The 15529-nt window shown below is 63.7% G+C and overlaps 3 protein-coding genes across 3 annotated transcripts; 1 reads left to right on the top strand and 2 right to left on the bottom strand.

The window, feature by feature from the left end:
* Positions 1 to 98: 98 nt before the first annotated feature.
* Positions 99 to 2961, top strand: CHLRE_05g238950v5 (uncharacterized protein). The gene is made up of 6 exons (XM_001697663.2): positions 99 to 402; positions 553 to 654; positions 913 to 997; positions 1526 to 1641; positions 1941 to 2027; positions 2375 to 2961. Exons 1-6 carry the CDS (start codon positions 229 to 231, stop codon positions 2600 to 2602), a joined length of 792 nt encoding a protein of 263 aa, XP_001697715.2. The 5' UTR covers positions 99 to 228; the 3' UTR covers positions 2603 to 2961.
* Positions 2962 to 3092: 131 nt separating this feature from the next.
* Positions 3093 to 7254, bottom strand: CHLRE_05g238935v5 (uncharacterized protein). Its single transcript, XM_043062330.1, has 2 exons — positions 6723 to 7254; positions 3093 to 6518 (listed from the first exon to the last, which is right to left on the bottom strand). The coding sequence occupies exon 2, from the start codon at positions 6399 to 6401 to the stop codon at positions 4356 to 4358; it is 2046 nt and encodes a 681-aa protein (XP_042924894.1). The 5' UTR covers positions 6402 to 6518; positions 6723 to 7254; the 3' UTR covers positions 3093 to 4355.
* A 48-nt stretch (positions 7255 to 7302) lies between these two features.
* CHLRE_05g238900v5 (uncharacterized protein) lies at positions 7303 to 15464 on the bottom strand. The gene is made up of 15 exons (XM_043062329.1): positions 15260 to 15464; positions 14744 to 14911; positions 13859 to 14307; positions 13422 to 13492; positions 12935 to 13062; positions 12444 to 12595; positions 11896 to 11985; positions 11228 to 11304; positions 10688 to 10742; positions 10245 to 10313; positions 9940 to 9993; positions 9399 to 9565; positions 9074 to 9160; positions 8686 to 8837; positions 7303 to 8306 (listed from the first exon to the last, which is right to left on the bottom strand). The coding sequence occupies exons 1-15, from the start codon at positions 15345 to 15347 to the stop codon at positions 7801 to 7803; spliced, it is 2313 nt and encodes a 770-aa protein (XP_042924893.1). The 5' UTR covers positions 15348 to 15464; the 3' UTR covers positions 7303 to 7800.
* Positions 15465 to 15529: the final 65 nt, after the last annotated feature.

Raw genomic sequence — 15529 nt, 5'->3', positions numbered from 1 at the left:
CTCCCTGGTTCGTGCCGGTCGTTGCACGGTTGTTGGCGGGCGGGCTTGACTTCACAGAAGCGGGCACGTCGCAACCCCGCGTGCATACCAAGCTGTAGGTTCAATAAGCTTGCTTTAATACTCCATAATACAGCATAACCTGCCATCAAGCGCCACACGGTCTGAACTCTCAAGCGAGCTAATTTTTGCCAGGTATTACGAAACAAGCGCGAGTTAGCAGTGACAAATATGGAGCCAAGCCAAGCATCTAATGATAACGAGCGCGTTGCCGAAGCGGGCTCGTCGGCGGCAGAGGCTCCAAGCACTTCAGGGCCTGCATCTTACATTATCACGCATAGTGTATCAAAACGGCACAACATCGGTACAATCGTGCGGAGCGCGACTGCGTTTGGCGTCAAGGAGGTGCGCATTTCCACGTCAGGCAGCCCGAATTCATTTCTTGTCGGTCCAGTAGCATCTTTGTCATCAGAGAAAATGTTCATGGCCCACGACGGCAACCTGGCTCCAACATGGGGATCCACGCCTGCCGCAAACCCGCGGGGACACCTGCAGGTGTGCCTGGTGGGCTCCCGGCAATTCAACACGTTTGGCAGCCACGGCTCGGACGCGCACGTGGCATTCCGCCACTTTGATACGCTGGCGAAATGCGTGCAGGTGGGGCCCGCGGCGGCAGGGGCTGCGTGGGTTAGGGTCGGCGGCAAGTGAAGCGCGGCATCACACAAAGTGTAGCGCGGCACCACACCACACCGCACCACACCACACTAAATTACATCACACCACGCCACCTGTGTACAACACACACATGACCAGCAAGCAGTGCCCAACGCCCCCTCCCCCCAACAACCCCCACCCCCACCGAACCCCATTGCCGCTCCCTACCGCATATCTGCATCATGTCCGCCGCCTCCGCAGCACCTGAAGGAGGTGGAGGGCTGCCGAGTTCTGGGGGTGGAGATCTGCGAGGGCGCGCTGCCGGTGCAGGAGCACCCCTTCACAGGTGCGCCAGCCCTCCCCTTGCCCGCTCACGTTCAGTGGGTACCGTACTACCGGTTCATGCGCATGCGTGCGGTCGGGTTGGCAAGCGGCGACCAGAGGCGCGGGGCACGGCGGCAAGCGGCGGGGGACTGTGGGCAGCTGCGGCGCCAGCCGGGCGCCAGCGCAGCCCCCATGAGCTCTGCCGTCAACATGCCTTGACCGTGTGTGTGTGTGTGTGTGTGTGTGTGTGTGTGTGTGTGTGTGTGTGTGTGTGTGTGTGTGTGTGTGTGTGTGTGTGTGTGTGTGAGTGAGTGTGTATGTGTGTTAAAGAGCACAAGGAAAACGTTGCGCAAAGACAGTGTATGCGATGCTGCGCACGATCTTTGCGTGCCTTCCTGCCTCGTGGAAACCGGAGGCCCGAGCCGGCGTTGTAAACACGAGCCCAAACTAGTCCAAACCAAGCCGGGGTCTTGACTCCCCCTGTGGCCCTGACGCCGTCTCGCCCCTCGTCCCGTATCCTTGGCCCCCGCGGCGTTTCCGCACCAAACAGGTCCCACGGCCTTCCTTCTGGGCAACGAGGGCCAGGGCATGACGGACCGGCAGATGGCGCTGTGCGACGGCTTCGTGTACATCCCGCAGCACGGCGCCGGGACGGCCTCGCTCAATGTGGGTGGTGGTTGTCGGGCAGCGGGTTGAGACCTCGAGGCCACGATGGCGTGAGGGGCTTGGGGGGGGGGGCGGGGCGGGGTGTGGGGCCCTGGCGGGGCCTGAAGCAGGTAGGGGCATACATGCAGTGGGGCATGCAGGGGCACGCAGGGGGCACACGCGGGGGGGGGCATGCAGGGGGACTGGGGAGCGGAGCAGCGCGCAACTACCAAGGCACAGCGACACAGGCCAACACGGTCACACGGGCAGCATCTCCACATACAGACACGCGCGCGTATGTGCGGTTGTTGTGTGCGCAGGTGGCTGTGGCCGCATCCATCGTGCTCCACCACTTCGCCATCTGGGCGGCGTACCCGGAGCGGCAGCGCGAGGGGTACAAGTTCGTGGTGGGTCGCTCAGGGTCCTGATGCAGATGCTGCGGTGCTGGGAGCTCTGGGCTGTGATACGTGCCGTTGGGAGCTGGGTGCTTTCGCGTGTGCTCATGGAAGTTTAACATTGAACAGCCAGGGTTGCGGTGCGTGTTGTGTCGACTCCTGCCCCTTTTTGCCCAATTCTCAGCAAGTATATGTGCGCTCTGTGGCGCTGACGCCGGACACGATTGCCCGTGTGGCTGACACACACATACACATACACACACACACACACACACACACACACACACACACACACACACACACACACACACACTGGGTGGGCTTCATTTTGTTGTTTTGTTTTACGCACACTGCCACAGGTGGCGGAGAAGCCGCAGCGCACCACGGCGCGAGGCGTGGTGCGCGAGAGCGACGACGTGGTGCGCCAGCAGCGGCAGCAGCGCCGGCAGGAGGCGGCGGCAGCGGACGAGGCGGGCGGTGGCGGCTTTGCAGCGGGCGGGCTATTTGACGATGAGGATGGGGAAGAGGGCGCTGAGGCAGGGGATGGTGAGGCAGGGGAGGCGAGCAGCGGCGAGGGTGAGTCGTAGTGGGCAGGGCGTGAATGCCGAGGATGATGGTCGTTCAGCTAAGGTGCGGCGTGGGGGCGCGTGGCGTTGTTGCGTTTGTGTGGGCAGGCGCATTGTGTCTGGCAAAAGGAGGTGGTTTCCGCTTCAATTGGTAGTGGGCTGAGTCCACAGTTTATTCCTCTGCTTGGGACTGAACGTGATAGCTTCGTCTTCCGGGTGGTGCATGTCCGGAACGGGTTTCCACTCAAGGAACTGGCCTTCACTCAAACGGAAAGGGCCGTGCCCGCATCATAAGGCCAGCAGTCTTGCACCCCCTGCTTCATTTTGCGATCCGCGTGGCCTACGTGACAAACGTCCCCGACATGTAACAATATTACCCTTTAACCCAACGGCGCTGTGGCGCAGGTCGCGCAGCTGTGCTTGCAGAGGGTTTGGGGGGACTGGGGTCGCTTGTAGGCGGTTGCTGGGGTGGAGTCGCCGAGTCGGCATGCCGGCACAGTCTTAGGTAACGACAGCCAACCGCTTACACATTTGTGTGTGTCGTGTCGGTTCACCCATCGCACCCTCGCATCCTTTCGCATCTAGGACGCACCACGCCGCCCCTTCGGCCCTTCCAATTTCCCCCAAGCCGCATAGGAGTGATAGGACTCTGTCTGGTATCAAAACGTCGTCTTCAGATTCCACACACTCTTCGCTAGTAGCGCCTTCGCACATACCGCAGCTGCCCTACTCGGTAGTACCCACGCAATTCGCACTTCACCCACCAACATATATCCCCCTTGCTCTATTACGACGTGCCAGCTAGGCACGAGCGACGGTCCACATAAGCGTTCGATCTGTCACCTGCTCAAAATCTTCAGCGTACATCTGCCGCGACCATCACGAGTATGTATGTGCGCGTGTGGCCGGTCGTTGAGTACACGCAGACAGCCCCTGTCAACCGTTCGTTGCCTGTCCTTGTCAGCCCGCCGTGCCCAACTGCCGCTCTTTTAGCCGCACGGCAACGCCATGTCCCGCCTATTGGTATTCTGTGCAGCAACGTCAAATCGCCTGCGACGCCTCCCGTACCCTTTGTGCTTGCAACCGTATTTGCAACGCCTCCCCATTGCTTGCCCGCCCCTCACAAATTCTCCCTTGCATACATACATGCCTACGTGCCCGCACACTTGGCGCCGTATCTCCATCGCCCTGCAACACAACTTCAGACGAGCAGCGACAGCAGCCCAAGTGCACCAGTTAAGTGTGCATTCTTCGTGTCAGTCACAGGTCCGCTCATCGGCAACACCAAGCGCCTTGTCAAGCGCCCAGTAAACTTGCATGGATCAACCCCTGCATTCACTCCAGTCAGTCGATTGGCCCTGCCATGACCGCTCGGCATCACTGCAGCCCCCTCTCCCCCATGGCTCAACAGTCCAGTCCAGCACATTCGCGCTACACTTCTGCACCATTCACGGTGTCGCACTTGTACGGACCGCAAACGTCGCCGCATTACCGCACGCAACACCGGCCAAAACGTTGCCACACACCATCATTAAGGACCGCGACGTGTCTTCGATGCTAATAACAGGCAGCGCACAGCATGCAAAGCACGCCTGGCAACTAGAAACCCACACGGGAAACGATGGAAGTGCTGTAATTATGCTAGAGATTGCTGCTGCGGCGGCGATGCCAACTGGAATGCCTCGCATGCCTCATTCGTAATTCGCATCAACAAGTGCATTATCTTCAGGTCGTTGTTTGTCCGTACGCTAGGCTGAACGGGAGCCGCCACACCTCACACTTGCATGTACGGCGGCGGCGGGTACGGCACATGAAACATGTCGTACGCGTGGCCCCGCGCGTACCAACCGCCGTACGGACCGTGCAGCTGGTGGTACGGCGGCGGCGGCCCGTACGGCTGCGGCACGCCGTGGGGCTGCGGGTGGTACGGCACGGGCGCAGGTGGCCAGTAGCCCCCGCCCGCGCCTCCGCCTGCAGCAGCCGGCGCCGCCCCCTCCTGCGCAGCTTCTCCGCCCGCGCCGCCGACACTCACACCCCCTGGCTCCAAGTCCACCATCAGCACTTCGTCCGCGGAGCCGCCGTCAGAAGTACCGGCAGCCGCTGCCACCGCAGGCGCCGCAGCCGCAGCCGGAGCCGCCAACTGACCGGCGGCCGCGCCGCCTGCTGCTGACGCTGTAGGCACGGGCGCGGTGGCCACACGATACAGGGCCTCGCAGGGACTGCGCGGCGTTGCGCACTTGGCGTCCACAGCCTGGCCCCTGGAATGCCCCGACACCGGCGGCAGCACGGGGACAGACTGCGCGCCGCTGGCGTGGGCAGTGGCTGTGGCCGCGGCAGGGTGAAGCGGCGGCGGCGATGTGCACAGCGGCGTCGCGTAGGCACCGTGTGGGTGGTGCAGCCCTCCATAGTGATGGTGGTGGTGGGGATGGGGATACCACGCCGCTGCCGGGTAGGAGGCAGCCGGGTACGCGGCGTGCACGTTCCAGGGCCCATTGCCACCGCCGGACAAGTGGTGGTGTGGGTGGTTGTGGTGCGGCGAGTGTACGGCGTACGGAGGCGGTGGCGGCGGCGCGAGGGGATCCAGACAGTCACCGAAGTCAGGGATGGCGGAGGGGTAGCGCTGCAGTGGTGCTGGTCGTTGTGTCGGTACCGGGCCGGCGGCAGCAACTCCTGTGGCTCCGGCTCCAGCCCCGCCCGCTGAGAGCGTGGTGAAGGGGTGCTGGGCTGCAACAGGCGGCGGAAACGCCGCCGCCGCAGCGGCGGCGGATGCCGCAACGGCTGCCGAGGAGCCGGCGGAGGGCAGCCGTGGCAGCAGCGAGGGAGCAGCCGGGTAGGCGGCGCGGCGCCAGGCGGCGGCGGCGGCGGCCGCGGCAGGTCCCGAGCCGCCCGTGGCCGCGCCGCCGTTGCTGCCGCCGTTGGCTCGGCGTGAAAAGGGGCTGGGCGGGAATGCTGCTGCATACGGCTGATGGTGGTGGTGGTGCAGCTGGTGGTGGTGGTGATGGTGCAGGGGGCTTGGCAGGGCGTAGGGCGGCCGGCCATAGTCTGTGTACCAAGACATGGGCCCCACGCCATTTCCCCCCGCCGCAGCCGCCGCTGCCGCGGCCGTAGCAGCCGCGCCCTCGCCCGCAACCGCACCTGCGCCCGCTGCCAGCCCTGCTACAACGTTGCTGCCGTTGGCGCTCCTCCGCCGGCCGCTGCTGCTGCACGAGGGATGCGGGCTTGCCGCGTCCGCCTCAGCATCCGCGTTGGCGGCGGCCTGGCGACGCCGCCGTGTAGCTACAGCCTCACCATCTACCGCCGCCCCCGCTGCTGCTACAGCCACGTCGCCATCGTGGCGTGCTGTTACTAGTGAGCCGCAGCTGCGGGTGCTGCAGGATGTGCTCTCGGTGTTGCTACAGGCGCCGTCGCAGCCTGCGTCGCGGGCTGAGGCTTCAGCCCCCGCCGCCGCCGCCGCCGCTGCCGCCGCTTTGCTGGCGGCAAGATGGCGGCGCTTGCTGCTGGATGCGGTGGCCGGCCCTTGCGCTGCCGCCGTGGCTGCGGCTGCTGCTGCCGCCGCGGCCAGAAACGCGGCGGCATCGACCAGTTGCTGCGGCGGTTGCTGCCCCACCGCCTCAACCAGCGCGGTGACGCCGCCGGGCACCGAGCTCGCGCTGGCTACGTGCCACAGGGCGTGCACTAGCGTGTCACGCTGGCGCTTGCCCAAAACCGCCCGCACCGCGAGGCAGGCTGCGTACAGGTCATGCACGTCGGCGTCAGCATGGCTGACGTCGATAGCATCAGTCACGGCGGCCATTGGAGAAGCTGGCGCGGCTGCTGCCATAGTCATGCGAGTGCTATGTCCGGCGCATTCCTGCTGGAGACGAGCTGGATGCGTTGGTCAGCGCGACTCCGCCCGCACACAGGCCCGCACAGCGATGGGCACTGACGCCAGTGGCACCTGCGCGTATCGGCAGAGAATTGAGAAGGAACACCTGTGCATGTCTACAGGTAGAGAGCTTGACGTCACAGAAGTTGCTGTTTTTCTGTCGAGCCATCCGTTGTTGGCGCGCCATCGCCTCCCACGCCAACCAGCACGAACTAGCTGTCAGGCTTGCTCGCACGAAAAGATTGCATATACGGCAGTTCGAAGGCCGCAGCCTACCTTCGCAAAAGCCTACACGCCCACCGGCAGAGGTGGTAACGCGGTCGACAAGAATGCAGCAAGTACAGAGTCCTCTCTCTTGCCGAGTGTGCCCAGCGACCGGTATTGTCACCCACAAGGGTTTAAGGCTTTAATCGGGGCTCGGTCGAGGGACGCAGCTGGGAGGGCGCCACTGCGAAATCGGCAACGGCTACTTCCTCTGTTCACAGACCCCACAGACTGTAGACCAGTGTGCAGCAATTTATGCAGCTATCATATAGAGTGTAAGCTTGTACTATTCTAGATGGTCGACAGGCCCACTGGCCTCTCAGACACAAGCAAAACGCGAGGAAACAGAAAAACCGTACAGTGCATGGCGGGCGGACCCGACCCCGGTCTCGCAAGTCGCGCAATGCGCAAGCCGACAGCTTCAAACAGTGAATGATTCAACATGGTATCTGTATGACAACACATCCGCAAAGGACGCACGGTCGCCTTGCAAGGATTGTCTTAATGACGTAAGCAAGAATGCCTGCAAGTGAGCTTTGTGATCTTGAACATTAACACAATAATGTGAATCATTGGCTCTGGTCTGCGGGGAGGCCGGTCTTGAGGAAGAAGCACGTCACACTTGAGCCAGCAACTTGGGGCGGGCGGCGGTCGAGAACAAATTCCCGCGCAACGGACACTCGCTATTAATGGTATCATGTCTGGGTATCATACATGCGTGCCTCAGAGTTACGGCGCGAATGTGCCAGTCGTCACTGGCGAGTTGCGCATGAAGCTGATCGTCGATGGCACCCCTTCGTCTTCGTGCCTGAAGAATTTGCGTCTCAAATGAACCTTTTGTCGCGGCGCAATGAAAGAAAGCCAGCATATGCGTCTTCACAAGATCAAGCCGCGATAGCCTCTTCTCACTTGCGTCTGTTAGCTATGTCGTGCCAACCGCACATGCATCGACCAGTAACAGGCTCTTCGCACGGCCTCACCGCAACCTCGGCTGGCACGTCAACAAAACCACTTCTTAGCATGAGCAACTTCCAAAACCCCATGGCTGTGCTCGGAGGCGGCGCCCGGAAACCTGGCACACGGGGCGTGCCTACTCGGCACCACCCCGGCCCCCACCAGCTCCGCGCCCCCGGCCTCGACCTCGCCCTCGCCCCGGCCCGCCCCGGCTGCCTCCAGCACCTCCAACACCCCGCCCCCGCCCGCCCGGGCTCTCTCCCCTCCCCCGGCCCGCGGCTCCGCCTGGGCCTCCACGCCCCCTCCCTCGCCCCCTCCCTCGCTCCTCGCCATCCCACCCGCCCCGACCTCCGCCTCCGCCGCGCCCGCCGCGCCCGCCGCGCCCGCCGCGCCCGCCGCGCCCGCCGCGCCCGCCCCGGCCTCCTCTGCCGCCGCGCCCGCCCCGGCCGCCAAAGCCCTCCCCGGCCTCGAAGTCCGCGGCGGCGCCGATGCGGTCGCTCAGGTGCTTGCGCTTGGCGGCGCGCTTGTCCCGCCTCAGGGCCAGCATCCAGTCGGGCACCTCGCCGCCTGCCGCCCGGATCTGGTTGGCAATGGGTCGCAGCGCGGGGGCGTCCTCCTCTGTGAAGAAGGTGATGGCCTCGCCTGAGGGCAGCCAGCACACAAAATGGGGGGAGCGGTTGTAGATACCGCCCCAACCTAAACCGAACCCATCACACAAGTGCGAGGAGAACGCGGCCTAGGGTAAGGCGTCAGGTTGGCGTATGGGGCGGCGGGGCGGGGGTGGGAGGGGAGACATGATAACGACACAACAAGAAGGCATGCGGAGGAGGAGCGTACCTGGTCAGACTTCACCTACAGCGGCAATACATATCACCGCCGCCATCGGCCCGACCCCCAGCCCCGGCCTCGCCCGTCTAAATGCTATGATCGAAGATGCTCTAAGGTCATGGCGCATTTCAATATACTGGAATGCGCATGATACCAGAGGAGGGTGTCGGTTGTTGGTCACCCAGTCGCTCACCGGTGTGCCCGGCGCGGCCGGTGCGGCCAATGCGGTGCACGTAGTCGGCTGTGGTGCGCGGGAAGTCGTAGTTGATGACTGTGTTGATGCCAACAAAGTCCATGCCACGTCCGATGAGGTCCGTGGCGATGAGCACCCACGTCTTGCCAGCACTGTCCAACACACACGTGTGGCGCACGTGCGGGGCACGGCAGAAGCAGGCGTCAAAGGCGGTCATGGAACCCGGGGAAGCAAGGCTTCTGACTGCAAACCCGTTACTGCTTGCCCGCAAGAGCCACGTTTCCCATGCACGAAATCAGCACACTAGCAGCACGTCGGAGCCCTCAGCAGTGACACAGCGTCGGTCACATGAAGTAACGGTACGCTCTGTCTCCCTCTGATCTCTCACCGGAAGTTGTCTATAGCGGCGTTGCGCGCGGCCTGCGGCTGCCCCGCCGTGATGGAGTCCACGTGCACGCCGTCGTACAGCAACTCCCTGGGCGGCGGCCGGCGGGCATCAACAACACACAGTCACCAATAATGCCGAGCGCATTATCAATGCTACTAGCATCGATTAGCATTATCAATGCTACTAGCATCACGCGTCAACTTCAGAACCACCATCACCGCCCCCAGCCCGCCATGCCGCGCCCCGCGCCCCACCAAGCCATGACCTGCGCTCCGCGCCCCGCCCAGCCTCGTCCCGCCAAGCCGCGCCCCGCCCGGCCGCGCACCTGTGCAGCGCCTTGGCCCGCTCCTTGCTGCCCACGAACACCAGCACGGGCGGCTTGAGGCCTCCGTCCGCCAGCGCCTGCCGCAGCGCCAGCAGCTTGCCGGCCTCGCGGCCCACGAAGTGCAGCTTCTGGTTGACGGAGCTGGTGGCCGCGTTCTTCATGCCCACCTGCAAGGGTGAGCGAGGGGTGGAGAGGGAGGGATGGGGAGGGAGAGGGAGACGTCTTTGGGCAAGGGAGGGAAACACGGTCGGTTGGTTGGTTGCCGATACACACTGCGCTTGGACTTGTCTTGAGGGCACTGAGCGGTGCAAGCGAGCGCATCCCAGCCGGCCAGGCCGCAACGCCAGCTAGCATGATGCCGCTGAGCGCCGAGCGCCAAGCAATTCTGCTGGGCCCAACCCTGGCAGCTAGCAACGCCGTGCGGTCCCGCCAATGCACCTGCCGCCCCGGACATCGGAACTTCATACTTCGGGTCCATCCACTCCGTTCGCCATGAACATGAGCTACCTCCCCTATTACTGTCCCCCCCGGCGGCTCTCACCGTGATCCGCAGCGGCTGCTGCTGCACGCTGCGAGCCAGGTCCTCCACGCGCTCCTGTGGGGGGCCAGGTCCCAGCCAGCATGTCAGGGTGCCAGCGTGGCGGTGGTGGCGAGGGTGCAGTCCCAACACACCAGCAGCCCAACACCAACACCCAACACCAGCAGCCCAGCCGGCCAGCCCCAAGCCCCGAAGCCACCCACCCACCCACCCACCCACCCACCCACCCACCCACCCACCCACCCACCCACCCACCCACCCACCCACCCACCCACCCACCCACCCACCCACAAAACACGGGCACGCACCGGCAGTGTGGCGGAGAACAGCGCCCGCGACACGTCGGGGTGTTGTGCCGCCGCCAGCAGCGCGTCGACCTGCGCGTGCGATCACATTTGCGAGCGTCAGTGAGAGTGCGCAAGGGGTGGGGTAAGGAGGCATGTGGAGGGGCGTTCCGAGAACCGAGCCCAACGTGGACGGGGAAAGGGCTTTTGCGCAAGCATGCAAGATAGGTCCAAGGTGCACTTGCCCGGTTGCCCCATTCCTACAATTCTGACAACAAATTCGACCTGCGAGATGCCATATTGTCACAACGCCACGCCCATGCTCGACATCGCTCAGTCCGTTCGTACCCTGGCAACCCCGTTGCCAACCCCCTGACTCCCGCAACCGCCCTCACTCAGTCGGTTCCCCTCACACTCTTACAGAACCTCGCTCTCACTCTTTCACTTCGACCGTGTCCCTGACTCACCTGCTCCATGAAGCCCAGCTCGAACAGCTTATCCGCCTCATCCAGCACCACATACCTGCATCAGCATTCCGCAGTATCCGTTATGTGACTTAAGAAAAGTGAGCCACGTGAGGTGAGTCACGTGTTACTTATCAACAAAACGGGATTACCGTAATGCGAGTCGAAGGGGTTGGGTAATTTAGTGCTTTAGTCACGCGGCGACGTGATGATTACCAAAGGTACATTGGCGTTGGCAACTGCACAACGCGAATGGTCCGCAACCAGGGATTCTGTTGGCCACATTCCTGCACACGCGCATGGCAAAGACCTCTGCCCCCTCCTTTGCACGTCGGGTATTTTCCCGTCTTGGACAGCCCCCCAGAACTTGGCTCGGCACGGCGCCGCCCTCATGCACACACGCGGCCCCGGTTCTGGGTCTTGACCTTGTTGGGTTTGGAGGAAACTCCCCCCCAATTCTCCACAACTCCCCCCCATTCTCCACATGAGCGGCTACACCCCCCCCAAACGCACACACGCGCCCACCCCTACCCCTACCCCCACCTGCACTGGCTGAGGTCCACCTTGCCCGCCTCCACCAGCGTCACCAGCCGCAGCGGGTTGGCCAGCAGCAGATCCACCTGCCGCGTGTGTGTGTGTGTGTGTGTGTGTGTGTGGCGTGTGTGTGTGTGTGTGTGTGTGTGTGTGTGTGTGTGTGGCGTGTGTGTGTGTGTGTGTGTGTGTGTGTGTGTGTGTGTGTGTGTGTGGCGTGTGTGTGTGGCGTGTGTGTGTGTGTGTGCGTGCGTGCGTGTGTGTGCGTGTGTGTGTGTGTGCGTGTGTGTGTGTGTGTGTGTGTGTGTGTGTGTGTGTGTGTGTGTGTGTGTGTGTGTGTGTGTGTGTGTGGACAAGGGAGCGTGTAGCCGTTGAGGTAGAGAGCCGAGTGATCAAATCGCAAAGGGGGGCTGTGCGCGGGCGTGCAGCGGTCAAAGCGGTGCAAGGGCTTGAGAGGATCGGTGTGGAGTGTGTCAGACTGCGGCTGAGGCGCTCCGCACATTCACATTAGGAGGTTCAAGCGCGGTCGGGTGTGCTGGTGCAGGTGGTGGTCTGCCGTGCCACGCAGCCCATGGGGCGGCATGAGCCGCACACCTTTACACATCATGCATTGCCGCATGCATGCACACCTGCACACCCGCATGCATGCATGCACACTAGCGGCGCCATGCGCAACCCACCTTGGAGAAGTCTGTGCCGGCGGCTGTGGCCTTGCACAGCAGGCAGGCGCGCAGGCCGCTGCCGGGCAGGAGCAGCTTGAGCACACGCGCCTGCAGCAGTGAGGAGCAGGAGGAGCAGGTGGAGCAGCGCGGGGGGCGGGGGTTACATTCATGATTATTTTAAAGTAAAGGCGTAGCCAGGAACAGCAGTACAGCAGGCGCGTTGGTACCAATGTTCGTGAAGTCCAGTCGGGGGGCGGGAGCATGTTAGCGGGAACTCAGGAAGAGAGGGCCGGTACCGTCCCACTAGCCTCGCCCTTATTTGGGATTGGCAAGGCTGCTCCCCTCCTGCCGCCACACCCTCCTGCCGCCCCGCCCAACCTGGCCCTAAACACACACGCCTCCCGGCCCCTGGGTGGGCTCTCAGGTAATGGGACTTACTCGTTTGGCTCGGGCATACCCCCCACCCCCCCTGTACCGCTGGGTTCAGAGTTAAACCCCCTGTACCGCGTTTTCAAACATCCTTGCAACCCCCCCTCCTGAACGCCCTAACCTGGCCAACCCCCCACCTGCTGCGCCGCCAGCTCGTGTGTGGGGCTGACCACCAGCGCCTTCACAGCATTGGGCCACTGCTCCGCCTGACCGCTGGCCTGCGCCGCCGCCCGCAGCGACTTGAGCCGAGCCAGCAGCGGCACCAGGAACGCCAGCGTCTTGCCGCTGCCTGTGTGGTTTGGGGGCGGAGGGGCGGGAGCCGCACGTGGGGACGGCGCGGTTGGCGGGGATTGGTGGGGAAGGCGGGGATTGGCGGGGAAGGCGGGGAAGGCGGGTTTGCGGAGGTAAGGAGAAGAAGTGGGGGCAGCAAACACAGCGGGGGGGGGGGGGCAGGGCCTGCCCTCACGTGGCCTGCTCTGTCGACCCCCACCTGCGCCACTACCTGCGCTCCGCCCTCACTTGCAAGCGCTCCCGGCCTCACCCTCACGCATGGACGCGACTGCCCCCTTCCCCTCCCCCCTCCCCCTCTCCCTCTCCCCTCCCCCTGCCCCCCCTCCCCCTCCCGCACCTGTGGGCGCCACCGCCAGCAGCTCCCGCCCCTCCAGCAGCGCCGGGATGGCCTGGCGCTGGATGGGCGTGGGCGCGGTGAAGCCCGCCGCACGCAGCGCCGCCAGCAGCCGCCGCCCCACCTTGTAGCTGCAGGGTGTGCGATGGGACAGTGTTAAGGCAGGTTGGTGAAGTCCCGCAGGGTGCAGCTGATTCCCAGACCCCAGGAGATGCAGGGTGTGCAGGCGTGGGGTTCAGGGCAGGGAGTTCAAAGGCCTGGATCGCGGCCGCCTGGGTGTTTGGCAGCGGTTGTTGGATTGGGTGGGGAGAGTGGAACACCCAATGGTGTAGCACGTGGCTCAGCCGCCCCGTTCCTCCTCCCATGCCCCCGTGTTGCTGCTCCCATGCTCCCGCACACACGACGCACGCCCAAACATTTATGCATGATGGGCACAGTCAGAAATTCCAAACACACACGCGCATGCGCACGCGCGCGCCCAAGCACGCACCGTGAGGCCAGCTCCGCAAAGCTCTTGAGCGGCGCAGGCACGTCCGTGCCAGTGGCCTTGATGCGGAGGGCCTGTGTGTACGGTATGTGTACGGTATGTGTACGGTATGTGTGGGGGAGGATGTGTCGGCCGGCCGACCTGCCGTCGTGCAGTGCAAAGTTGCCCTTGCCCTTGCCAGACGGGGCCTCGTTTCATCGGATTGGGCAAGGGCCTACATTGCCCAGGCTGCCTCTTACTCTTGGCTCTCCGGGGATGGCTGAAGATCTCAGAGGCCCAGCCACCCAGCCACCCAGCCACCCAACCACACAGCCACCCAACCATCCAGCCACCCAACCACCCAATCACCCAGCCACCCATCCACCCATCCACCCAACCACCCAGTCACCCATCCACCCATCCACCCAACCACCCAGCCACCCAACCACCCCTGCCCGCACCTTGCGGATGAGGTTGGCCTCCTCATGGGGGTCGTTGGTGTGCACCACCGGAATCACGTCATCCACCAGCGGGCCCAGCTCCGAGCCGCCGTCCCGCTCGCCGGCTGCGCCTGCGACTGCCCCGTTGCTGACGTCAGCAGCCGTTGCGACACCGCGGGCCTTTCGCCCCGCGGCCGCCGCCTCGCCGTCCTCCTCATCCTCCCCAACCTCCTCGCCCTCGTCCTCCTCATCCTCCCCCATTTCATCCGAATCCTCCCCTTCCAACCCCTCGTCTTCCTCCTCGCCCTCCTCCAGCTCGCCCTCCAGCTCGGCATCCTTTTCGTCCTCGTCCTCGTCCTCCTCGTCCTCCGCCTCCTCGTCCTCCTCCTCCTCCGCCTCCTCGTCGCCCTCTTCCACCTCCTCGTCGTCACTGTCGCCCTCCCGGGCGAACAGCGCAATGTCGGGCTCATCTGCGGGCGTGCAGTCGCAATCGGAACGCAAAGCGGGCACGGCTCGTTGCCAGCATCCGTGAAAGACAGAGAGCCTCACGGCGCGCCCTGCTGCCAAGCTCGGCATGTGCGTCTGCACCAACCCGTTGCACGGAAGCCGCGCTGGTCCTATGTCCTGGCGCCAGCAGTAGGATACCCGCTGGACCCACGCAACACCAGCACTTTTAATCGGCATGCACTCCGGCCTTTCACGGACGGATGGCAACTGGGGCCTACCAAACGTCAACGTCCGCGTGCAGCTGCACATCGCGCCAACTTGCTCAGTTCGCGGCCGCATCCCGCGAGGACCCAACAGCCGCCACGCGAAGTCTCAATACCTCCTGCCCCCTCCCCCCTTCTTAAATTATCATGAATGTACCCCCCCTCACACACACACCCAGCGCCAGGCCAGCCTTACCTTCCTCCTCCGACACCCCTGCCGCCGCCTTGGCGGCCGCTGCGTTCAGCCGCCGCCGCTTCTTCGCGTTGGCTTTGGCTTGCCTCCGCTTGCTTCCCACTTCACTGCCCGCCGCGCCCTGGCGCCGCGCCGACGCCATTGCCTCCTCCTGTATCGCCGCCGAGCTCACTGCGTAGGAAAGTTGCAGGCAGGAGTTCGCGAGGGTTTCGTGAACGGTCATATCCTACGAGCTAGGGATGGCATCTGCGGTGGGGTGCAGGTCTGGTTGAGGCGGACGCGCCCTGAGTCCGGTTCTGGACACTGTTGTGCCAGAGAGAACTATGATACTGTAGCATTGCATACGCGTGTGGGTAGCTTTACAGCAGATGGCTGAAGGTCACGGCAGGTGGAGACAGTCCTGGCGACTAGCGGGGTGCTTGGTACCGGTGCGTGCCAGCAAACCGCAAGGCACGAAGGCATTTGCAGAGGCTCCCTGGGGCCCCGCTGTCATTTTCGGGCATTTATCATTAAGCTCACCCGCTTTGGGGTTGAACGCATCTATATCCTTCCTGTAGCGCCGGCGGTCGAAATGCGCGCCGCCGGTAAGCAGCGCAAAGGCGTCCATAGGAGCAACAACTTTGTGTTCACCACCAATCGGCCATGTCGGGGTAGACAGGGAAGAGCTTTGCTGTAAAGAAACTCCTGTTGGTTTCGGATACTAATGCAGGGTCGCGGGAATGGGCCGAAACGCATTAACATGTATGGAGCTATTGCAACTGAGCTGGCGCCAACTTCAGCTGTGTGCGC

The sequence above is a fragment of the Chlamydomonas reinhardtii genome, chromosome 5 (assembly GCF_000002595.2).
Source record: "Chlamydomonas reinhardtii strain CC-503 cw92 mt+ chromosome 5, whole genome shotgun sequence".
NCBI lineage: Eukaryota > Viridiplantae > Chlorophyta > Chlorophyceae > Chlamydomonadales > Chlamydomonadaceae > Chlamydomonas > Chlamydomonas reinhardtii.
Note: the sequence above shows the minus strand (reverse complement) of the source record. Positions and strands in the feature narration are given on the sequence as shown.